At 42.4% G+C, this 26,012-nt stretch overlaps 2 protein-coding genes and 1 long non-coding RNA gene across 5 annotated transcripts; 1 reads left to right on the forward strand and 2 right to left on the reverse strand.

Moving 5' to 3' along the window:
* Positions 1-56: 56 nt before the first annotated feature.
* LOC135503983 (protein FAM219B-like) lies at positions 57-8,810 on the reverse strand. The gene is made up of 6 exons (XM_064922201.1): positions 8,614-8,810; positions 3,316-3,430; positions 3,099-3,192; positions 2,917-2,994; positions 2,252-2,303; positions 57-1,939 (listed from the first exon to the last, which is right to left on the reverse strand). Exons 1-6 carry the CDS (start codon positions 8,686-8,688, stop codon positions 1,790-1,792), a joined length of 564 nt encoding a protein of 187 aa, XP_064778273.1. The 5' UTR covers positions 8,689-8,810; the 3' UTR covers positions 57-1,789.
* A 1,472-nt stretch (positions 8,811-10,282) lies between these two features.
* On the reverse strand, positions 10,283-17,150 carry LOC135503994 (cytochrome c oxidase subunit 5A, mitochondrial-like). Its single transcript, XM_064922227.1, has 5 exons — positions 16,974-17,150; positions 15,904-16,020; positions 15,637-15,758; positions 11,468-11,592; positions 10,283-10,416 (listed from the first exon to the last, which is right to left on the reverse strand). The coding sequence occupies exons 1-4, from the start codon at positions 17,044-17,046 to the stop codon at positions 11,479-11,481; spliced, it is 426 nt and encodes a 141-aa protein (XP_064778299.1). The 5' UTR covers positions 17,047-17,150; the 3' UTR covers positions 10,283-10,416; positions 11,468-11,478.
* On the forward strand, positions 17,147-23,114 carry LOC135504015 (uncharacterized). 3 transcript variants are annotated; one of them, XR_010450055.1, is made up of 7 exons: positions 17,147-17,264; positions 21,517-21,612; positions 21,791-21,894; positions 22,003-22,115; positions 22,251-22,385; positions 22,498-22,605; positions 22,750-23,114. It is a non-coding gene; the product is annotated as an uncharacterized LOC135504015 (long non-coding RNA). The 3 variants fall into 3 exon arrangements; XR_010450050.1 differs by having other exon boundaries at positions 22,251-22,605; XR_010450054.1 differs by having other exon boundaries at positions 22,251-22,605; positions 22,753-23,114.
* The last annotated feature ends 2,898 nt before the right edge of the window (positions 23,115-26,012 follow it).

Below are 26,012 nucleotides of genomic sequence, written 5' to 3' on the forward strand. Positions count from 1 at the left end.
TAACTTTCAATGGTCCAACATCCCCTCCAGCAAACCAGAAGAAAATTACAGCAGGAGGTGTGCATATTAATTATATTGAATATAGCAAAACAATCTTTATAATCCAATAAAAATAGTTTCCTATACATAACTCAAGTTAAAAAAAAAACAATTTAGCACTCAGTAAAATTTGGTATATTGTTTTAACTAGGATACAGAAGAAGATTGTCCCATTAGTTGCATAGTACAGGCGAGTGCAGTGTACTGACTGCACCAGTTGGTGTTGAGTGCAATATTTATCTATCTAGCACACAGGTCAAGCGCTCAATGGCTGCGTTTAAACAGGCAGCCCAATTCTGATATTCTTTCTGCTAAATTGGTCTTTGGACCAATCATGCCAGAACTTTCCACCGCAGCTCTTTTTCAAAGCTGATGTGATTGGTCAAAAGACCAATTAGTGAAAAAAATATCAGAATTGGGTCGCTAATGTAAACACCGCCAGACTGACACACACTTCCACATTAAGTCTGCACTGATAAACAGCAACTAGCAAACACACTTATCTTTAGCCACTCATGTAAGGGCTCGAGTGATGAGAGTCACCCATTCTAATGCCTGACAACACAGACAGAATTCTTCAAAATGTTTAGTGTACTGACAATGTACTGCTTGCTTTAAAAATCAGAAGATACCAAAATACTAACATACGAGTGTGTAAATTTACAATTTGCTGAGTGACATGCGAGTGAGTGATCAAAATGTAACAACAGGTAGGTGACTTGTCTGTTCAGATCGCCTATCGTATGCATGTCCCTGTGAGTATCCAGTAACTACTATATGTAGTAGGCAGAGGATCAAGTAGGTTATTGTGTACAGCATTGTCAGGAGGTAGTGGTGTACCTCAGTGACACCATGGGATGTAATGTTACCTCTAACACACAGGACAAGACTGACCAGTTCTCATTGCTGTAACATTACAGTAAAAACAGTGCCATTTTGTAACCCTTTAACATATAACTTTTTTGTGGAAAAAGCATTGAAAGGCAGCCTGACATGAGTAAGTGCTAGTTTCCCTATATAAATTTAAAGCATTAATTCACATACAAGTAAACCATGTAGCGTCAAAGCCACAGACAAGGGTTTGAGGTTAGACCCAAGATTAATACCAAGGATTTGCAACAGAAACAGGGAATTTTAGGAAGATGTATTAAAAATGCCAATCAATATATCTAAAGTTAGGGAATGTTCAGGTTTGTTTTCAAAGGGCTTACTTTGAAAGGGAATTGGAGCAAGACAAGCTTGCGGAAAAACTTTAGCGTTCAAACCGCTCTAGGACATTTGCTGTATGCATATCAATTTTCTATGTTTAAATAGACCTGGGAGAGATATGCCAAAGAGGACAACAAGACAGTGACCTTCTCCATCAGGTGAATGAGTATAGTGCATGTCCAGAGATGAATCACCCTGCACCTGTCTATTCAGAGGGGCTGCAGCATGGTTAGCATTTCATCTAGATCCAAAATAACACAGAGGTCAACCTTTGGGGTGACAGAGAGCCCTGGTTGGACAGTGGCTAAGGCTTAGGATGACTTCAGTCTATGCTTAAGGTTAGTTAGGGTGTAGAGAACACTGCATAAACAGTGGCTAGGCGTTTAAAGTGTTAGGGGGGTTCCATGCTTAGACAGTGGTAGGGTTTGGGTAACGGGAGGCCTTCCTTGACTTAAACAGTGGCTAAGGTCAAGGTAACAGAGGTCCAGTCTTTAAACACAGAGCTGCAGGGTCAGTCAGGTCACAGCACTAAGTGCCATCCTCACTGCACAGAGCACGACGGGGCCTCAGCGCAGCAGCAGGCTGAGGAACCCATGGCTTTAGGGGGAATAAGGTCCAGGTCCTCGTCGTCAGGGATCTCATCCAGCCGGTATCCATCCTGCAGCAGCTGCCTGCTCAGGTCTGGGTGCACCTGCAGAGAGGTCAACAGGTCAGCCGTGGAATGACAATTCAAAAAAGGTATGTGGACAGGAGGTGTAAGAAAAATGTGTGAGGAGAATATAAATTGTAGGTGGATTTCAGATTTTCTTTTTTACATTGTATATACTTGTATTGAATCTTGTTTAAATATGAATAGATGTGCAGTTGACTATAAGGGCAACTATTTTATATAAAAACTGAACCCTGTTCCCGATAGAGAGCACTGCTGCTCAACGAACAAGCCTTTCTATGTAGAAGCATGGTCTGAGTATAGTATACACTCTTTCACACTGGGCACACTCACCTCAGCTGAAGAATATCCCGAGGAATACTGCTCGACATCTAGCTCATCATCACTGCAAGGTCAAGACAAGATAATGTCATTAGGAAATCTCTTAGGCTGGGATTCAATCTGATCTCAGATTTGGACAATGTGCCACTTAAAGGTCATTTACGATTGAGTCAACATTTGCAGCGTTTACCATAAATGTGGTCTATGCAAACGTGGGAAAATTGCCTTTTAAAATGTGCATTGCTGACCAGGCGCACTTGGAATGAATTCCAGCCCTATACGGGCTCCAGAGTGGCACAGCGGTCTAAGGTACTGCATCTGAGTGGAGAGGCATCACCACAGACCCTGGTTCGATTCCAGACTGAATCACATCCAACTGTGATTGGGATTCCCATTGGGCGGCACACAATTGGCCCAGCGTCGTCCGGGTTTGGCCGTCATTGTTAATAAGAATTTTTTCTGACTTGCCTGGTTAAATAAAAAACAATCTCTAAAGACCCTGTCTGCAGTCAGTAGTGCCTTGCCAATAGTGTTTGCCAGAGAGAGTACTTAGCACCTCTGAACAGAGGCCATAATTTGCACACTGTCAGACATCCACCAGGGTGTGGTCCCTAAATCCCAGCACGCCGAACGATTGGCAGATCAACATTCGGCGCCATATGTGTGTAGTCCTTTACCTGTCTGAATCCAATGCTACCAGTGTCTCTTCAGCGTGCTGACTCAAAGCGGCATAGCCTTTGTTGAACTTCACACTTCTACAAGAGGAACAAGAGAAACGTGAATTGTAACAACTCGAATACCTCAAATTCCATGTTTGTAGGCATCCAATGATACACACCTACAAACATACATTTCTTACCTCTTTCCTCCTTGCCTGGGCTGTTGCATCACTGGACCCCCTGAGGTAAGGCCTTTTTTCTTCATTGCTTTACGGGCCATCTCACGGTGTTTCTCTAAAGCCAGGATTCAGTCACATGCAGAAGAACACTTTAAATAAAAACATGACACTGAAACACTGAATCATCACAAGGCTTTAAACAGGAATTGTGTCAATCTAGGGCCAGGGATGTGCTTACGTAGTTTCATGTGAATGGCTGGGGCTTTGGACATGATGTAGGGTCCCCTCTTCTCCAAAGGTCTGATGACCCCATCTGTAGCCCTTGGTCTTGAGCTGCTGCCATTGCCCGGACCCTTGACATGTGAAAATCAGGAACGTATGAAATGTCATGGCGGATTCTGTTACAAATAGAGGATCCCTGGAAGACAACTACAGAAAACAGCCTTGCCCTAATGCTGCTACACAACTACAAATTAGCCCTACCATTAGCCTCTCATTTGACTCAAAAAGATAACTAGCCAAGTATATTGCCACCAAATTAGAAAATGATTTTAAAAAATTATAAATGTTTTGCTCCATGAAGTAATCCAACAGAGAAGGGCCAGAGGCCAGACATAGAGTGTGAGAGAGAACAGGCAGGTAGGCAGGTGGGTAGAAGGCATAAGACATTGACATTGGGCTCTGGATAGGTAGGGGGCTAGGTGGTGGTCGCCCATCTGCCAGGCCCGTCTTCTGGTGGGATTGTCAGTCAGGTTGGGACTCGCTGTAGAAGTCAACCTTCTACCCACCTGCCTGTTCTCTCTCACACTCTATGTCTGGCCTCTGGCCCTTCTCTGTGCACCTGGTAACTGGTAAGTAAAGGAGGAGGATGGTCCCCGACAAAAGCATGGATCGAGGGCTGACTATCAATAGATCGCAGTAAGTGAGCTGCTCTGCTACATATGAAACTCTGACCCAGAATCAGGTCGTCTACGAGTGATTTAGTACCAGGTTCTCCCCCCCCCCCCCTTAAATGATTTAGATGTACTATTGTAAAGTGGCTGTTCCACTGATGTCAGAAGGTGAATTCACCAATTTGTAAGTCGCTCTGGATAAGAGCGTCTGCTAAATGACTTAAATGTAATGTAAATGTAATGTTTAAGCCACCGTTTTGTCTATTTAAAATCTTCTCACATTGTGCGTCACAGGTGAGTGCCATCATGATCATGACACTTCCCAAAGTGCTGCATGTCATCACGGGACTCACCAGTGTCGCTCAATGAGAGAAGGTTTTAAATTGACAAGATGGTGGCATAAACATGGTTGGATTACTTCATGGAGAAAAACATTTATTTTAATAACTGAGCATTTTCAAAATTTAAACGAATCACCTGCAACTGGTCACACCCGAATCAAGACCATAAAAAGTGTTATCAAATACAGGTTACTTCAAATCTATGCTGGCGGTTTGTAAAGGACACCCAAAATATTTGGTTATATCATAAAATTACCAGTGTTCTGTTTGGAATCAGTCGTGTCATTAACTTTGTGAAACTCTTCCGTTTCAATTGCTACCCTAGCTGTGCTTTTCATATTTCTTCTGCAAGAAACATTTCAATTTAGCCATTTCCATATAGCAATGGAGGCTGCTGAGTGGAGGACTGCTCATAATAACGCTTGGAATCTGCCCACTTTTAAGTCCCCAACCCAACCTCCACATTCTGAGTGATGCCCCCAGCCAGAGTCCGGGCCGTCCCTGCTTGGACTCTGAGTGCCCCCCGCCTTGGGGGAGGCCTCATCGTGCACCTGGTGACCTTTTGACTTCTACAGCGAGTCCCAACCTGACTGACAATCCCACCAGAAGACGGGCCTGGCAGATGGGCGACCACCACCTAGCCCCCTACCTATCCAGAGCCCAATGTCAATGTCTTATGCCTTCTACCCACCTGCCTGTTCTCTCTCACACTCTGTCTGGCCTCTGGCCCTTCTCTGTGCACCTGGTAACTGGTAAGTAAAGGAGGAGGATGGTCCCCGACAAAAGCTTGGATCGAGGGCTGACTATCAATAGATCGCAGTAAGTGAGCTGCTCTGCTACATATGAAACTCTGACCCAGAATCAGGTCGTCTACGAGTGATTTAGTACCAGGTTCTCCACAAACATGCGGTGCGCATCAGGAGAGGGGCAGCAACTTATCCGGCCGCACCCCAACCTCGTGACGAACGGCTCTACTCACCTGTCAAAAGAGTAAGGCTAACCCGGCACAACCGAAGATCTGCAGCGCTACGGTATCGTTACGTTTAGGGGGGATTCTGACTTAGAGGTGTTCAGTCATAATCAGTCACCATTGGCTCCTCAGCCAAGCACGTACGCCAAATGTCTGAACCTGCGGTTCCTCTCGTATTGAGCAGGATTACTATTCAACAACATATCATCAGTAGGGTAAAACTAAACTGTCTCACGATGGTCCAAACCCTGCTCATGTTCCCTAATAGTGGGTGAACAATCCAACGCTTGGTGAATTCTGCTTCACAATGATAGGAAGAGCCGACATCGAAAGATCAAAAAGCGACATTGCTATGAACGCTTGGCCGCCACAAGCCAGTTGTCGCTGTGGTAACTTCTGACACCTGCTTAAAAGCCAAAAATTCAGAAGGATCGTGAGGTCTCACTTTTCATACTGAAAATCAAGATCAAGCGAGCTTTTGCCCTCACTAAGCTCACCTGCGTTACCGTTTGACAGGTGTACCGCCCCAGTCAAACTCCCCACCTGCCACTGGTCCTGGAGCGGGTCGCACCCGGCGCGAGCACCCAGGGCTCACCTCCCCAAGTAAGTGGAAAAAGTAGTGGTATTTCACCGGCGGCAAACACCTCTCATGTCTCTTCACAGTGCCAGACTCGAGTCAAGCTCAACATGGTCTTCTTTCCCCACTGATTCCATCAAGCCCGTTCCCTTGACTGTGGTTTCGCTAGACAGTAGGTAGGGACAGTGGGAATCTTGTTCCTACATTAATGCGCGTCACTAATTAGATGACAATGCATTTGTCTACCTCAAGAGAATATCAATTATGTCCCACCTTTTGTACCTGCTTCATCGAATTTCCTCACTTTGACATGAGGTGGTCACAGCCACCCTGAAGGTGGATTGAGAGCGACCGCGAAGGCTAGCATGCTACGGTCAGATATCATCAAATTGACATCCATTCGAGTAAAACCCAGTGGTATCATCCTTTTCTATCTTACAAACTGGACATCAGTTGCCGCTACTAACCTTCTGCGGACTTTAACAGAGTTTTTACACCCAATCGACATCAAGTGCCAGCGCAATACTTATAGGCTTGAGAACCAAATAACCCTTGCAGTATCTAGCGGCACCATCGACCACCTTTACCAGCGCTTCATCGATATTCCTCACTTTGACATGAGGGGGTCACAGTCACTCCACGGGTGATTTGACTGCGACATTTGGGTACGCTCCTTTGAATTTCATCAAGTTGACATTCAGTGATCCGTCACCAGTGGGAACCTAAGCTTCTTCCATCCGTTTTATTGTTGCGCAGCAAATCAATGGCCGTGGATGGTACTACCCACATCAAATGTAGGCCTCCCTCCCCAGACAAGCTGGAGATACCTTTCCCCACTTCGTAGGGCATGAGCCAGATACATGCAATGCCCTATCACTGCAGGGCCAATGGGTTTAGTTTCCGCCTCAAGTCTAGTGAGTGTAGAGGAGACCTTCCCACCTACAATGTATGGGGCCGGCAAGCGCCATAGCTGGCGAGAAGGTCCCGGATCGTGTCCAGAGTTGCCACCGCCAACCGCTGGACCTAACCTCCCCACCGGTCCGCCTTCGGCCGGCCAACGGACACCACCCGGATGAACACCCACATACAGCCCCTTGCGAGACCACGCACGAGAAACCATGAGATGGGCCGCACAACTAACTTCCAATGATGGCGAGAGGAGGGCCTCCCTAATCTTCTACATTTGCAGTCACTGTACATAGATTTTTCTATTGTGTCATTGACTGTATGCTTGTTTATGTGTAACTCTGTGTTGTTGTTTTTAATCGCACTGCTTTGCTTTATCTTGGCCAGGTCGCATTTGTAAATGAGAACTTGTTCTCAACTGGCCTACCTGGTTAACTAAAAGTGGAATAAAAAAATAAACTAAAAAAGGGCGACAGAGCAACTGCTCCCCCAGCCGCGGCTCGAGCCCAGCCCCGCTTCGCACCCCAGCCCGACCGACCCAGCCCTAAGAGCCAATCCTTACCCGAAAATTACGGATCTTTTTTGCCAACTTTCCTTACCTACATTGTTATAACATGCCAGAGGCTGTTGACCTTTGAGATCTTCTGTGGATATGGGTACGGCCCGGCGTGAGATTTACACCCTCACCCCCAGATTTTCAAGGGCCAGGGAGAGCTCACCAGACGCCACCGAAACCACAACGCTTTCCAGGGCTTGGGTCCCTCTCCCGGGGCGAACGCATTCCAGGCGCTCTGCCCTTCACAAAAAAGAAAGAGAACTCTCACCAGGGATCCCGCCAGTTTCTCCGGGACCGGTCCCATTACCGCACTGGATGCCTCGTGGCACCAGTCTCCGCCAGTCCGTGGACAAGAAGTTTGCGGTCAGTGTGTCACATTACTATTGAGCTATTGAAGTTTGAAAAACTAATGTAAAAACATGTGAGATGAAAATGGGCAAACTAAAGTGTGTGCAATATGTAGGTCTGCTGAGTGTACATTTTGAACCTTGTTTGAAGTCACTTGGTCAAATGACCAAGGAGCTATTGAAAAAAAAAATATATATATATATTAAATAGTGCAAGATGTAAAAAAATAAAAAAGCGTGTGCAATGTGTGTCTGGCATCGGGTTAGCTCGAACCAGTTTTTAAAGTTTTGAGTAATGGTTAAAGAGCTATTGAAATTTGAAAATTAGATTTGTCACTATGTTGACTGCTAACTGCTGTTGGTGGAGGGAAGGAAAACTACAACGAATATCCAACCTGAATCTGGTTTACCTCGGTTGCAATATAGGCATATTCCCACGAGTGTAACGGGTTAACAGAATAGTTAAGATTATTTATACAAGATGTTTTGAAATATAAAAAAAACATATTGGTGTGTATTCTACGCAGTTGAACATACCCTCTTTTTAATATTTGTCAGTGAACCTAAACAAGTTGCTGGATAGGGCAAGTAGCCAAGCTGATAAGAGCGTTGGGCCAGTAACAAAAAGGTCGCTGGTTCGAATGCCCGAGGTGACTAGGTGGAAAAGATGTCGATGTGCCCTTGAGCAATGCACCTGTCCAGAGCAATTATGGTTAAGAGCGTCTTCTAAATGACAGATTTAAATGACGTTCTCAATATCTGGTGTACAATCTGTAACTAACATGGTTAACTTACAAACTTTTCTAACGTTAGCAGTAAAGTGTAAATAATAAACCAAGTAACGTTATACGCTGAGAGAATGGTAGCAAGATTGGCTGTCATTTGATAAATTGCCAGAAATCAGATTGCGTGTTATTGGTTAGCTAGCTAGCCAAAACATAGTTACCGGCGTCAAAACTTTGGATTCGGGCACAGCAGCAAGGAGAGTAACCCTCTCCTGTTCCTCCATAATGTTGTTCATGTTGGTGGGAATGTTCACGCTTTATACGCTAAAACAGGCATGTTGACTGTATTTCCAACCATCCATGAAAGGATGTCTTAGCGCTGCTACCTTTTCCTCCTGCTAGCTAGTCTAAAGACCACTTCCGCTTCCTGTCAACAGAAGCCTTGGACTACTTTCACCGTCCTTCCTTCATCCCTACCCCATGGTGGGAGAACTTCAGTGGTAGCAAACAGGTAACAAACTTTCTGGTGATAGTATTACCAATATCAAATTCTGTCTGATTATTGCAATATTCAACAAAAGGGGCCACCTAACAGGTCTAGTGCAAAATTACAATTTGGCTAGCATCTATTTATTTTTTATTTTTTCACCTTTATTTAACCAGGTAGGCAAGTTGAGAACAAGTTCTCATTTACAATTGCGACCTGACCAGGATAAAGCTAAGCAGTTAGACACATACGACACAGAGTTACACATGGAGTAAAACAAACATACAGTCAATAAAACAGTATAAACAAGTCTATATATGATGTGAGCAAATGAGGTGAGATAAGGGAGGTAAAGGCAAAAAGGCCATGGTGGCAAAGTAAATACAATATAGCAAGTAAAACACTGGAATGGTAAATTTGCAATGGAAGAATGTGCAAAGTAGAAATACAAATAATGGGGTGCAAAGGAGCAAAATAAATAAATAAAATAAATACAGTAGGGAAAGAGGTAGTTGTTTGGGCTAAAATATAGGTGGGCTATGTACAGTAATCTGTGAGCTGCTCTGACAGTTGGTGCTTAAAGCTAGTGAGGGAGATAAGTGTTCCAGTTGAAGGTAACTTCTTCCACGGGACCATTTTGTTAAGAGCCCCGACACTTGCTCTTAACGTTAACACTGATCGCTTGCGGTAAAGTTTTGGAAATAAGTAACGTATGTTCATTCATAAGTGTTAAATAATTTTGAGAAAACAAAATGTTAAATTACATAGGGTTAGTGTTCCCAAACGGCCGTATCACAGAACTTCAGGAAGACGACCACCAGTGCTAATTAGCAATCTAGCATGTGTAACATTAACGGAGGAAGCACGCAACATATGGCTATTTGCAAATCTGCTAGTTGATGTTAGTGTTTTAAGATTATTTCTCGCTAAAATGAGAGAAGGGCCATATTTCGAAAACCGGTCCACAAGCAATCATTGACGTTTAACAGCCAGCCGAGGGCGAAGTTAATCGCTGAACACCCTACACTACGGAAAGAAGGGTTTGAGAGCTTGTGCAAAACCTGACAAGAATTACAAGACCCCTCTGCATTGAATCAAAGTGAATGCTGACCAAACCCATTGTTGGAATTAATCCCTTTGTCCTCAACTTTCTTGAACTACCATCTTACATCAGTTTCGACCCAGCAGTGCTATGAGATGCATCAAAGTACATACTACTAGTTAGGTTAAATGTTTGGGTCTGCCATATGTTCATGTAAACATAAGATTTTGTATATGTCAGTGGTCTGAAAAGCCCATAATTGATTTAATTGAGCAACAGTTTGTTTGGAAATTGAACATTGACACCTTTTGAATTAATGGGTTTACTGCCAGTAAATCAAGCTTACCATTGAGACAGCAGCGTCAATAGATATTGCTTTATTAAATCCATAATTTTGTACACAACAGGAGAGTGGATTAAATCAACATCACACAGACACCAGGACAAGGCAGAGACTTGAAGAGAAGTGGTTCATCTCGTTGGCCACCAGATGACCTGAGGGGAAATGAAAAGGAAACATTTAATTAGTTGATTTAAAAATCAAGAGAACTGTGAAGGGCCCGAACATGCAACATGCGCTCCCAAAAGACCATGCAGAGAGAACATTCACTTATCGTGTCGTTGAGGCATGTGTCAATACTGATAGGATCAAAAGAAAGACAGCGCTGCTCTCAGGCCAGCTTTCTCCATTGACATCTTACCTTAAAGCTGCAGTATGTAACTTTCTGGGCAACCAGACCAAGTTCACATAGAAATGGGTTATAGATGTCACTCATTGAAAGCAAGCCTAAGATGCGGTAGATCTGTTATGTGCGCTATATCTATGCTTCCAGTTCTCAAGTTTAGTGTTAGTGTCTTGGTTTTTTACACCAGCTTCACATTGATATGGAAAAGTTATTTATTTCCGAGCAGTACAATGATTCTCTACACAATGACTGCTTGTTTTATCCAACTGAAATTAGACAAACTAGAATTTTAGCAACCAGGAAATGGCGGAGCGATTTTTCTGCACATTGCACCTTTAACATTAGAATTATTCCACAATACTGACGCTGTATCAGCTCCTAGAGATTATCACCTATGGCTGCTAATATTGAGGCAGCTTACCCTATAATGCACAAAAAAACTCAATTGGATAAACAGAACTAATTTAAATATAGGCCTATGTAGCCTATACTTTGGATAGGCTATTTGTCTTTTAATGCAGTCATCATCCTTTGCTTGTTTAATATTTGCAGAGACATTGGCAACTTTATTTGTATTCAACTTCGTTGTGAAGTTATGGGGTCACAGACTGAAACATCTTGATTCTATGTTTAGTGGGGATCTGTATAACATATTTAACGATGCACTTTGCTGTTCTACAAATGGTCTGGGCAGTTGGTAAATTACATGCATTTAAGTGCAACTTTAGGAACAAAGGTTTTGGGACATGGCTCAGAGATTTAACAATGCTCCTACAAAGGTTGTAACAATGAACTTAGCCTCGAGATACTTTTGAGAAACTGGGCCCAGAGCATTCACTTTTCAATGTGTAAGCACTAACCCAGAGGATGTCTATAATTTGTCCATGCCCAGATCCTCAGGTGTGGAGATACCCAGCTCAATCAGAGTGGGCTGCAGTTCTTGAATCAGGTATGGGTAGATATCTTTGTGGGGGCCAGATTTGTCCTGTAACAGAGAGAGGATGAAGTTCACCATAGGGAATATTACAAAAAAGGCATACAGGTTGAATATTGTGTACTATTCTATACGTTTCCTAAAATACAAATATGTGAATAAATTCAAAGGAAATTAAATCAAAATTATTTTACATGTTAAACCCAATTTCACAAAAAAGTGACATATACAGAACAAAAATAAACACTGAAGAAGTGTTAGTCCCATGAGCTGAAATAAGATCCCAGAAATGTTCCATATGCACAGAGTGTATTTTTCTCAAATGTTTACATTTTGTTAGTGAGCATTTCTCCTTTGCCAAGATAATCCATCCACCGGACAGTTGTGGCATATCAAGAACCTGATTAAACAGCATGATCGTTACACAGGTGCATCTTGTGCTGGGGCCAAAAGGCCACTCAAATGTGCAGTTTTGTCACAACACAATGCCACTGATGTCTCAAGTTGAGGGAGCATGATATTGGCATGCTGAATGCAGGAATGTCAACCAGAGCTGTTGCCAGAAAATGTAATGTTAATTTCTCTATATACAGTGGGGCAAAAAAGTATTTAGTCAGCTACCAATTGTGCAAGTTCTCCCACTTAAAAAGATGAGGCCTGTAATTTTTTATAGGTACACTTCAACTATGACAGACAAAATGAGAACACAAAATCCAGAAAATCACATTGTAGGATTTTTAATGAATTTATTTGCAAATTATGGTGGAAAATAAGTATTTGGTCATCTACAAACAAGCAAGATTTCTGGCTCTCACATACCTGTAACTTCTTTAAGAGGCTCCTCTGTCCTCCACTCGTTACCTGTATTAATGGCACCTGTTTGAACTTGTTATCAGTATAAAAGACACCTGTCCACAACCTCAAACAGTCACACTCCAAACTCCACAATGGCCAAGACCAAAGAGCTGTCAAAGGACACCAGAAACAAAATTGTAGACCTGCACCAGGCTGGGAAGACTGAATCTGCAATAGGTAAGCAGCTTGGTTTGAAGAAATCAACTGTGGGAGCAATTATTAGGAAATGGAAGACATACAAGACCACTGATAATCTCCCTCGATCTGGGGCTCCACGCAAGATCTCACCCGTGGGGTCAAAATGATCACAAAAACGGTGAGCAAAAATCCCAGAACCACACGGGGGGACCTAGTGAGTGACCTGCAGAGAGCTGGGACCAAAGTAACAAAGCCTACCATCAGTAACACTACGCAGCCAGGGACTCAAATCCGGCAGTGCCAGACGTGTCCCCCTGTTTAAGCCAGTACATGTCCAGGCACGTCTGAAGTTTGCTAGAGAGCATTTGGATGATCCAGAAGAAGATTGGGAGAATGTCATATGGTCAGATGAAACCAAACTCAACTCGTCGTGTTTGGAGGACAAAGAATGCTATTGAATGAGTTTCATCCAAAGAACACCATACCTACTGTGAAGCATGGGGTGGAAACAATGCTTTGGGGCTGTTTTTCTGCAAAGGGACCAGGACGACTGATCCGTGTAAAGGAAAGAATGAATGGGGCCATGTATCATGAGATTTTGAGTGAAGAAAACCTTCCATCAGCAAGGGCATTGAAGATGAAACGTGGCTGGGTCTTTCAGCATGACAATGATCCCAAACACACCGCCCGGGCAATGAAGGAGTGGCTTCGTAAGAAGCATTTCAAGGTCCTAGAGTGGCCTAGCCAGTCTCCAGATCTCAACCCCATAGAACATCTTTGGAGGGAGTTGAATGTCTGTGTTGCCCAGCAACAGCCCCAAAACATCACTGCTCTAGAGGAGATCTGCATGGAGGAATGGGCCAAAATACCAGCAACAGTGTGTGAAAACCTTGACCTCTGTCATTGCCAACAAAGGGTATATGACAAAGTATTGAGAAACTTTTGTTATTGACCAAATACTTATTTTCCACCATAATTTGCAAATTAATTAATTAAAAATCCTACAATGTAATTTTCTGGATTTTGTGTTCTCATTTTGTCTGTCATAGTTGAAGTGTACCTATGATAAATTACAGGCCTCATATTTTTAAGTGGGAGAACTTGCACAATTTGTGGCTGACTAAATACTTGTTTTGCCCCACTGCATACCCTGAAGAAGACAGCTTGGCTGTCGAAACGTTGGTAATAAATGTTTGCATCTGAGCTCCTAGAGTGTGCGGCTCTTATTTTCAAATGTTCATTTCTCTACCATAAGCTGCCTCCAACATCATTTCAGAGAATTTGGCAGTACGTCCAACCGGCCTCACAACCACGTCAGCCCAGGACCTGCATATCTAGCTTCTTCACCTGTGGGGTTGTCTGAGACCAGCCACCTGATGAGTATTTCTGTCTAATAAAGCCCTTTTGTATGAAAAAATAAGTCTGATTTGCTGGGCCTATGCCCACCCATATTGTGCCCATGCCGAGTCATGTGAAATCCATAGATTAGGGCCTAATTTCACTTTAAGTTGACTGATTTCCTTATATGAACTGTAACTCGTTAAATGTTGCGTTTATTCAGTATAGCATAAAAATAGATTATGCTGTGAACCTTCCAGCTAGTCTAATTAAATAAAAGGTATCAAGATAGTTGGCTACGTTGAAAGGGTGAGGAATTGGTACACCTACTAATTAAGGAGTTTGACTGTTCTTTTTGTACAGCTAGGTGGCTCATGTGAGGATTAAAGTCTGCTTCCACCCTTATACAAGAAATAGCCCAAACCCTAAAAGACAATAGTATGCATATTTCAGGGGAACCAGTTTTCAAAGCTACTGGAATATTAAAAAATGTGCTTATGGTGGATTTGTCTGAATGGAAGTCATTTAAATTTATGCTCAGCCATCTGTACATTTTTCTAATTTAACCATCTGGAACAAAAACACCTACTGAATAAGATAAAGGTGCTGCAACATGTAGAATGTCTCACCCATGTGGAAGCTAGGTGAATTGCAATAGGCCCACCTAATCAGAATGAGTTCTCCCCCACAAAAGAGAATGTTGCATTTTATATTTTTGTTCAGTATATTATGGACATTTTCAGAAATTACAATGCAAAAATTCTACATGTAGCTCCTTTAACCAAATGGCATAAATTGAAATGTAAAGAGATTTTCTTTTTTGACACGATATAAAAGCAGCGAGTATATCAACACTTACGTAGTTCTGTCCTTGAGCGGTTCTTGTCTACTAATGTTCTGTATTGTGTCATGTTGTGTGGACTCTAGGTAGAGTAGCTGCTGCTACAGCTAATGGGGATCCTAATACAGTGCAGTCGGAAAATATTCGGAACCCTTGACACTTTTTTCCAATTACATTCGTCTTATTCTAAGACCCCCCCCCCTAATTTACATGCAATACCCCATAATGGCAAAGCAAAAACAGGTTTTTACAAATGTTTGGGTTTACCTGTGTGTGTATATGTATATATACACACACTTACATAAATATTCAGACCCTTTACTCAGTACTTTGTTGAAACACCTTTGGCAGTGATTACAGCCTCGAGTCTTCTTGGGTAGTCTTCTTGGCACACCTGTATTTGGGGAGTTTCTCCCATTCCTCTTTGCAGATCTGTGGCTGGGCCACTCAAGGACATTCAGAGACTTGTCCCGAAGCCAAGTACAATTCCTTCGACCTCATGGCTTGGTTTGACATGCACTGTCAACTATGGGACCTTATATAGGCCGGTATGTGTGCTTTTCCAAATCATGTCCAATCAATTGAATTTATCACAGGTGGACTCCAATCAAGTTATAGAAACATCAAGGATGATCATTGGAAACATGAGCTCAATTTCAAGTCTCATAGCAAAGGGTCTGAATAGGTATGTTTTATTAGTACATTTGCAGAAACTTTTAAACCTGTTTTCGCTTTGTCATTATTGTGTGTAGATTGAGGGGGGAAATAATTTAATACATTTTAGAATAAGGTCAACATTACAATGTGGGAAAAGTCAAGGGGTCTGAACACTTCGACTGCACTGTAAAATTTCAAAAATACATAGTTTATTTTATTGAGATATGACTTCACTAGAAGTCAGTAGGGGAAGCTGTGTAGCTCACCTTGACTGCCTCGAGGATGCGGATGGCACTGGCCAAGTCATTCAACCTTCGGCAAGCACGAAGAGCTGAGTCGAGGATTTTGGGTTCAGGTACCAGGTCGTAGCCAATTAATGTGTTCATGCCTATGGGATGTGAAATGGGATTCAAGCATACTGTTAGCCTTTTTTTTCTCCGGCTATCCGTTAGTCTCCAACTCAAGGACTGAAAAAAATGACAGACCGGTCGGCAAAAGTGCAAACTTATTTTCAATAATCTTTAGAAGATCACCTTTCTTTAGCTCCCAGGCATCAATGTCTGGCTTGCTGAAATAAGTGACCCAACGGGCATCGAACTCCTCATCTGTCTCCACCTTGGCATGGGAGTAGCATCGGGAGGCCAAAGGAGCTGCAACATAGAAAATAAACTAATTCTAGATTATATAGGTCAAGGACTATTCGTAGATGCTTGACTGAAAAAAACCCACACCCTTCCATTCTCATGAAAAAGCAGGTGAGCCATAACCTACACTTTCTGTCAAGACATGTCATCTCACTACCAGCTGATTTCAAATACGATTTTTGCAGCCCAGTATGTTTTGAGTACTTTGCCTGTGTACTACACTAAGATCTATTCTAGGGGAAACTGACCTTTGACATATAAATGCATAATTGCAATATCCCCTTAGCTTGCAGGGAAGGAATGTATATTTACAGCAATCTGGTTAACTGGGCCAGAGGTCAATGACAAGACACTCAGTTTATTTTCACAGCACAAATCTAGCCATAACGGAGTGTACAGATCTCAAGAGCAGTCGATGGTGTAGGACATGACCATACACTGGTTTGACCGCAAGGTCTAGAATTGCTGCGCATTGTTGTGCACTTGTGATTCCCTCGACAAACTGAAGCGTGGGTCATCACAAGGACACATGCTAAAGTTTACTAGCTGTCTCATGGAATCTATACATTTACACTGGATATGACAAATTTATGAACGTGATGACACTACACTAAGGGCACCAATAAATGTTACTTTAGATCAAATGAAAATCAATGTCACCCTGACGCACAGTCCCATTGACTTAGCTTTAAGCTAGCTACATACAGCGAATACCATCTATGTGTAGGACCACAATACACAATTTAACAGTATTTGTGACTTAATATACGTACCGCAATGCATTGAATAAGCCTAATAGTGTAAATTGTCGAGTTTTGTGAGACTACCTTAACGTTACATACCATTTACGACTAACGTTAGCTAGCTTTGGCTATTTGCGATGGACAACTGGCTAACACGAAAGGCAAACAATTGTATGAATAAATAGACAATTTATTAGGCTTTGCCGTCAGTCTTACCCGAGTAACATGGTCGTATCCGCGCTAAACTCCGTACCCCAGAGGTTGAAAGTCGAACAACGGCTCTGAACATCTTGCCGACCGGTGAGAATCAGTGGCTAACGGTGTCGTGTGCTAAGGAACAGATTCAGAGGGACATCGAAAAGGGAAGCAATTGCGTCTGCGCAAAACCGCAGGGACTACGTGCTAGGAGACAACCGCGCGAGTGAGGTAGGCTGTTAGCCTCACCTTGAAGGTCTATCAACAACTGCCAGTTGGAAATAAATGCTTGCAATGCACATATACCTTAAGGTAATGCATTCATATAATGACACACTACTATGGTGGTGTTAACCTGCCTAATGCAGTAAATAAACTGGGGAACACTTCTCTTTTTAGCTAGGCTACATTACCCACTGATAATTGGGGCATTCGAACGCAACTCTAGGCTGGGTTTGCCAAAAGCATCGTAGCACTTATCTTCATTCTATAGAAACCAAGTGGACGAAAAATTATTTTAGGGCTACGATGCTTTTGGGAAACAGCCCAGGTTGACACACCGCCTGCCTGAACAGAGACCAAATAAAACTTGAACAGACAGAATAACCATTTCACCCCTTAAACTACAGTACGCTTCAAAACCCATTACTTATCATATAGAACAAATGGTTGGCATGCCAAAAACCGGTAGATTGTTCATGGGCCCTGTTAGCCCTTGATCATGACTTGGTTAAATTACATTACACACAAATCATTGGATGAAGGAAGGGGGAGTTTTGTTAAGAGCTGTGAAGCTCGGTCTGAACATTAAAGTAAAATTCCATCCAAAACTATTTTGGTATGTGTAATTCGCCCATTGTTGAGTCCCAACTTGCATGGCTTGTCAACAATGGACTAATGAAACAAATGCCAAAATATAGTTTTTGGGTGGAGTTTTCTTTTTAACAAGGAAACCCCTATGGGACTCCCGAGTGGCGCAACGATCTAAAGCTCTGCATCTCAGCGCTAGAGGCGTCACTATAGACCCTGGTTCAATTCCAGGCTGTATCATAACCGGCCGTGATTGGGAGTCCCGTAGGGCGGCGCACAATTGCTCCAGCGTCGTTAGTGTTTGGCAGGGGTAGGCCGTCATTGTAAATAATAATTTGTTAAAGGACTTGCCTAGTTAAATAAAAACATTGAAACAATGCATTGCTTGCAGTATGGTTTGGGAAGCATACAAACTCTCGTTCCAATCAGTGAGAAATAATTTTCGAAAAACAAAGTTTAAATTGATACATACCTTTTTATAGTGTTAGTGTTCCCAGACGGCCATATGTCCATGTTACTGCGCTTGTGTACGGACACAGGGAAGAAAGATTGGACGACCTTTGCTAATTAGCTATCTGCCTCTCTGAACACCTGTGTGTAAACGGACAGCCTGGTCTCATTGACTAGAGGTAAAATAGTACATCAAATCCGGGACACTCTAATTAGTATATGTTACGTTTGGTATGTTTACATGAGACAAAAGGTAACTTGGGTTTAGGATTTGAGCTAATTAGCAACTTTGCAACTACTTAGCATATTAGCTAACCTTAACTCTAACCCTAACTCCTAGCCTAGCTAAGGTTACTGTTAGCTACCAAGCGAATGTTAGCCACAACAATTTTTAATTTGTAACATATCATATGTAATATAAGGTCCTTGGACTAAGGAGTAAAGTTAGAGTCCAATATTGGGCTTGGGCCTGTCATGCCAAATAGTGTCCCCCCTACATACGTCACAATAGGATTCGATGAGTTCAAGCTTGCAACATTCTGACCGGATTATGTAATGAACCAAAGCCTCTGTTATTATGCTGGTTGCTTGGCTCTATTTGACCTCGTAGGAGGATGCGGGAAGTTCTAGTTATATTCAGTGTTGCCAACTTAGCGACCATGTCGCTATATTTAGCGAGTATTTAGACCCCTCTAGCGACACATTTTCAAAACAATCGACTAGCAACAAATCTAGTGACTTTTTCTGCTGTTGTTGGAGACTTTTGAAGACTGACGTGAAAGCACGCATCGTTCTTACTCTTCTCAACGAGCAGTGGGTGCTGCCGTGGGCCCCACCCTGTCCCAAAGCACTCACAGGTGGCCCAGTCCTCACACAGCAGTCCATCCCAGCTGCAGTCAGAGCAGGTGATGTTCACCCCTCCAAGTCCAGACTGCAAATGAAGCCGCCGCTGGCTGATGTAAATGTAAAATATTCTTTGTCTAAAATAAATCACTGCATTTGACTCACACAGCCTCAGTCACTTACCTTGTCCACTGTGTGCGTGCCTCTGTGACATATTCTAAACATCTAGCTGGCTAGCTCATCATGTCTCAGTCTAAACTGTACACTCAAAAATACAGAAAGGAGTGGGAATCAAACCCTGAATTCAAAGGCTGGTTGAAGCCGTTTATTGGAGATGATACACGGGCATACTGCCTGTATTTTAAGGCTGATTTCTACACCAAACTTGTATGTAAAAAAAAAAAAAAAACACATGACAACTCAAAAACATACTCAAATAAAGGCAAAGCCTTATTGCAGTTCCACCCAAAACAAGCTGCCATTTATGGTTAAAAAAATTACTCTGCAAAAAAGGCTGAGGCCACCATGACGTTAGCTATCACTGAACACTGTTCCATGCTAGCATGTGATCACATTGGAGAAGCATGTAGAGCTGCTTTCTCAGACTCCACTGCTGCTACCCACTTCAAAATACACAAGACAAAGTGCACATAAATGATTAATGGTGTTCTAGCACCATACTTTCTGAAAAAGTTGGTTGCAGATGTGGGTGACCAGCATTTCAGCCTCCTCCTCGATGAGTCCACGGATGCAAGTATTTCTAAGTACCTGGGGGTTGTGATAAGGTACTTTAGTGACACCAAGCAGACAATTGTATCAACATTTCTGGGGATGTTGAGTTGGAAGGAGGAGATGCTAAATCTATAGCCCGTGTTGTTGTGGCTTTCCTCGAGAAGTGTTGTCTTAAAGAGAAACTCCTGGGGTAGGGACTGACAATGCCTCTGTTATGACGAGGATTAACAATGGGGTCCATAAAGTGCTGGAGGAGGAGTATGGCCTCATATCTGGTTCTTATTCGCTGTGTACCACTCTGCAGCTTGCTGTAAGTCATGCTTCCAATGACGCCATCCCCCGTAGTATGGAGTACTTGGTACAAGAGACTTATAACTGGTTTTCAGTGTCTCCAAAGCGCAAGGAGGCCTACAAGGCCATATATGAGACCACCAACTATGGGGGGAAACCTTTACAGATAACCAAGGTGTGTGCCACACGTTGGCTCTCCATTGTAACCTGCAGTTTCACACATTTTGGACCAGTGGGAGGAGCTTAGGCTGCATTTCGCAGTCACCAAGTCCAGTAAACACTGCAACATGGCTGAGGTTTTATACTCCATGTACAGTGATCCTCAAAACATATTGGATATGACTTTTTTGAAGTCAGTGCTGGGTGAGGTACAGTTGGCCATCAAGGCTTTTGAGGGAGAGCTAGTAGATCCTCTTAAGCAACTTGACAGCTTGGTTAGCTTGATCAAGTCTGTGAGCAGCAGGGTGCTGAATCCACTGGCAAATGTTGATGTACTCAAAGGGCCAATAGATGGATACATCAGTCCCAAACCTTACCTTGGTTACCTTTTTGAGTCTAAAGCAGCTGAGCTCCACCTTGCGCCTGAGGATAAAACAATGTCCAAAAGCGGCGAGTAGCCTTCACCATCTCCCTCACTAATGAGTTGAGGGTGAGACTGCCGGACAACATCGAAGCATTGCAGTACATGTCAGTTTTCAATGTGGAGGAAACTCTAAAGCACAATAAGAGCCCTGGAGAAATAGAAAAAAAACCTCCCCTGCAGAGATAGACAAGATTGTCCAGCAATGGTGTGCCATCCATCTTAGTAAATGGAATGAGACAAAAACACACTGGGCTTCTGGAGTGAGATTTGGAAGTTCAGGAATGCAGCTGTTATCAACCCGTTTCAAGAACTTGCCATGGCTGCTGTGTCTGTGTTGCCCTTGCCACACTTGAATGCTGAAGTCGAGAGAGTATTCAGCCAGATGAGTGTGGTAAAAAGCAAACTTAGAAATCAGATGTCCTTGCAGACCCTTAACTCTATCCTGTACATTCGATATGGACTGAAACTGTCTGGTGAGGCTTGTTATGAGCACCAGCTGCCTGATAATGTTTTGCAGCTTTTTGGCACATCAGCTGCTTACTCATTTAGGTCAGCTCCCTCAGTTGCTGAACCTGCCATAGAGAGCCCTGACCAAAATGACGATGACCCACTCTTTCTGTGAGTCAGCACAGCCTGTGTGTGTGTGTGTGTGTGTGGAGAGGATATGGAGAAAAAAATAAACTGAATTAGGGCCAGACTAGTTACCATACTTTTCTCACATTGCCATTGACAGTTTTTTATATTGTCTCTTTTTGGTCCATTTAGATTGTTATTGTAGATTGTATACAAAAACATTTTAAAAATGGTCATATCAGAGAGCACACAATGTTTCAATATATCCCTTTTTGCCTAAAGGTCAGTATCCTGTCTAGCATGCCAGAAGTTTGAGAAGGCAAAGACTGGCACCGGAGTTGAAGCCCATCAAAGTTGTTTCAACATGGCACATGATCGGTAAGTGTTCCAATTAAATTTTTGCCCTGATAAGTTGTTTTGTAATGGTTACTTTATTTGGCAGTTCAATATCATAGAATGTGTGTGTCAGTATCCTTACAATTACACAAATCTGCACACTGTATGACAGATATGGGTAAGAATTAGGTCATCTTCTCTCTAACATTTTAAATGTTAGGGGTGGACCTCATCAGACCCTTCACGAAATCCAGGAATGGAATCAGCTGGTGTCTGACGGTGACCGATCACAATACCAAGTCAGTGGAGGCAATACCCATTAAGGTCAGTAAAGGAAGAGTACGTGCTTAACTCTAAATTCCCTTCTGTAACCCATTAAAAATGGTGCTTGGAACCAAAAATACATTTTTGTTTTGTATGATACCCATCAAGGACGAGATTAGCGAGGCCACCTCCAAGGCGATGGTGGACTATCTTCAACACCCACGGTTCTCCTGAGGTCATGACTTCGGTCTCCTGACTGAGGTCATGAACGGTGGAACAAGGTACAGATGTTATAGGTTATGTTCTGACACCAATGGTTTGTTTTATTTACTATTTGTTTTTCCATGGTACATAATCAGACATATTTCAATATCTTACATTGTCAATAGATATCGCTTTCTTACCCCCTCCTCCAGGTTTGGTAAATGGACCAACCAGACCCTCAAGACTGCCATGGGCAAGCCCCTTGATACCAGGAAGGGTGGTAGAACAGCCTGAAGGTAATTCTCTTTGCACACAACAGCAGACGGGAGCCGCAGCTGTTGACTGAGGTAAACAATGCAATTGTATATACAATTATTGCATATACTGTATTATTTCAAATTTGTGATTGACTTCGTGTTGTTGTTTTTGTATTGCTATTTTTGTATAACGATCTTTCAGACCACTGAAACCCCACCTGGAGTGGGGGAAGTTGTCGAACCAGATCAGAACGCCTTCAAGGACCACCTTCAGGCACGGACTGAGAAGGAAGTGGAGGTTTTTGACCAGGTAAATATGATTACCCGCTGTTAATTTATTTTTTAACACTGCACTAATCCATCAAATTTTCTCACAGTGAAGTGTAACCTGTGTGTTTGCTTGTTTACGTCTGTCTCCTACCTTTTTCCTTTTAACTCTGCTCCTGTTCTCCAGCAGCTAGAGGTTCTGCCCAACACCCAGATGTGGGCCACCTGATGTCCTCCATTACCAACCATCCTCCAACTTTTCTTTACATCATCTACACTGTTGTTGTCATTATCTGCTAAGAACGTTTCCTCGCTCTATCATACTGGACACATAATATGTGAGATACACAGATGAACTAAAAACACTAGCACTGTAAACACACAGAACAAAGAGAGCAGCAGTGTCTGGACTTTGCCGTCTCCCTCTTCAAATCCCCCTTCTGAGACTGGCTGCCTGTTGAGAACAAGTGACAGACAGAATTCCACACACCAGTATTTTAGTCTACGATTGCCATGTAAGTGTACAGAAAATCTGTGAAAATAAATGAATGACACAACTGTACCAAAACTATCAAAGTTTGTATTCAAATCTTTAAATATTGCCAGGTTGGTTTTCACAGCTGTTTCACAAGGTGTTCATTATTGTAAGCTGTAAGGTATCCTTTGATGGCATTTATTTGTTCTACATGATTCATTGTTGTATCCTAGGACAATACAATAGATGGAAGGGAAAAAAGGATCATAATAGAGTGATATTACTTCAGCGTAGATAGGGGGAAGTGCAGGTTCAAATAAAACATGACAGCCAGACAAGCCAGTGTATGAATCAAACGGATTTGCATATGAATGGAGTCGAAATTAGCTGACTTCGTGATCTGCAACGTAAGTACTTTCATGTGTCAAGCAGATGACACGTTTTCTTTGTCATTTCCGAAACGTAGTAACGTTTAAGACATGAATTTCATGTTGTAATGTTAACAAGGTACCCAAAAGTAGTTCAAATGAATGTTTTCATTTTATTAGCTAAACAAAACTTGTTTAATTAAACAGCGAAATTGTTGCGGAAATAAGCCTTGTTTGCATAGCGATTATGAAAATAAAGTAATTTAGTCTGTAACGATCTCCAAAATTCTTATAATTAGGTCAACACACCGTTGATATACCAACGGAAGCTAATAGTTTGTAGAATTCCATTGTGGCTTAGGGGGGGACATTATTTGGCATGACAAGCCCTATAAATTAGACTACGTGCGATAACTTGAGGATCATCAATCAATAAATGTACAGAACCATTTAAAAAAATGTACCGCCCTATAAATTAGACTAAGTGCGATAACTTGAGGATTATCAATCAATAAATGTACAGAACCATTTAAAAAAATGTGCCAAAACAAACATGTCTTTCCATCATCTAGTCCCTTTACGGCCTGAACATGAAGCATATAGAACTGTTATTTATTTACTGATGTCCTCTCAAAATGTAGGCCTCTAATATTTCACCTCCACCAGAGGGCAGCAACAGCCAGATCACATATCCAAATTGACAGCTTTCACAATTTTACAATAACCCATGTAACAGAGTGAGAGGCTGTTTCCCGGACACAGATTAATTTAGTCCTGGACTAACAATTTAATTGGAGATTCTCTGAGAATTTTGAGAAAGCTTCAGAAGACAGGCAAATAATTAAAACCACCATTTAGGCCAAATATTTTTTTTCTTCTCAATTGTCAATTTTCTCATTCAAATCATCAGCTTGCACATCAGAAATTGAATTTTGCGGTACAGATTAATTTGTTCTATACCAATTCCGTGAACCCTTGCAGCTCTTGCATCAATATAAAACAAACTAAAATCCCATAATTCTGTATTGTGGCCCTCTACGATTTTTGAGCATAAATATCAGGGGCACAATGGTCGCTGCAATTCTCATAATTTTTAAACTTTGAATTCTGGAAGTCATTTATTCATTCTTCATTATCTGCACTTACAGCTTTGACTTCAGCACTGCAATTACATCCTCAACTGCACTGATTAATCCAACATGGAGGAATTTCAGAAAAGTGTTTTTTGCAAAGACATTTCGAGACACTTACCAGGGAGGAGCTGTGCCCTGGTTTGTTCATGCAGATAGACCCCAGCCAGCCAGTTATATTGCAATAAGACGCTTTCAATTGCTGTTTGAGTGTGCCTCAATCCATGGTGTACAAAGTGAAGAAGGAAATAAGAGTGTGGGAGAAAAAAGTGATTAACTCCATCTATTCTATTCTTGACACAAGATGGAGGAGGTATTCCCCCCTGTCATAATCCATACTTTTCTCTATTGTTGAACATATTCCCTGTATGGTCATTCATTAATACCTCCGTGCTGCTCCCAGCTTAACCTTACGTTCTTTTCTGGCATAATCACATAATCAATCACTGTCCCATTCCCTAACTAGGGAGATGGAGAGTGAGAATGTGCACATGAGGAGAGGGGGGGGGGGAACTCTTCGGCCTGTCTTCTCAAGCAAGAGGAATAGTGTGTTCAGTCGGGCTAACACAGGCAGAAAGCAACATAGGCCCAGTAAATATTCAATTGAAAGGATTCCCAGATAAGGGAATGGAGGCAGCACCCATTCTTCTAGATAAGAAAAGATGGAACCATCTGGAGGCAGGGTGATAGCAAACTCCCACGCCATCCGAGAGACCTCGCTCCCATCTGCTGGAGAAATAGAGTGCACACTTTTATCACAAGTTCAAAATGAATTTATTCTCATTCTTTATGCAGTGGGAAAGGAAGAGGAAACGGGGATACCTGGTCAGTTCAACTGAAATGCGCATTCAACTGAAATGTGTCTTCAGCATTTAATCCAACCGCTCTGAATCAGAGAGGTGCGGGAGGCTGCCTTAATCCACATCCACGTCATTGGTAGGTTTTGGCAAACAGAAAAGGGTTATTATTAATCAATATTAAAATGTATTTATTATTATTAGTAGTAGTAGTAGTATACTGAACAAAAATATAAACGCAACATGCAACATTTTCAAAGATGTTACTGAGTTACAGTTCATATAATGAAATCAGTCAATTGAAAGGAATAAATTAGGCCCTGATCAATGGATTTCACATGACTGGGAATACAGATATGCATCTGTTGGTCACAGATACCATAAAAAAATGGTCTTGGATCAGAAAATTCAGTGAGTATCTGGTGTGACACCATTTCCCTCGTGCAGCACGACATATCTCCTTCACATAGAGTTGATCAGGCTGTTGATTGTGGCCTATGTAATGTTGTCCCACTCCTCTTCAATGGCGAAGTTGCTGCATATTGGCGGGAACTGGATGATGCTGTCGATCCAGAGCATCCCTAACATGCTCAATGGGGGACATGTCTGGTGAGTATGCAGGCCATGGAAGAACTGGGACATTGTCATCTTCCAGGAATTGTGTGCAGATCCTTGCTTCA

The sequence above is a fragment of the Oncorhynchus masou genome, chromosome 2 (genome assembly GCF_036934945.1).
Source record: "Oncorhynchus masou masou isolate Uvic2021 chromosome 2, UVic_Omas_1.1, whole genome shotgun sequence".
Classification (NCBI taxonomy): Eukaryota; Metazoa; Chordata; class Actinopteri; order Salmoniformes; family Salmonidae; genus Oncorhynchus; species Oncorhynchus masou.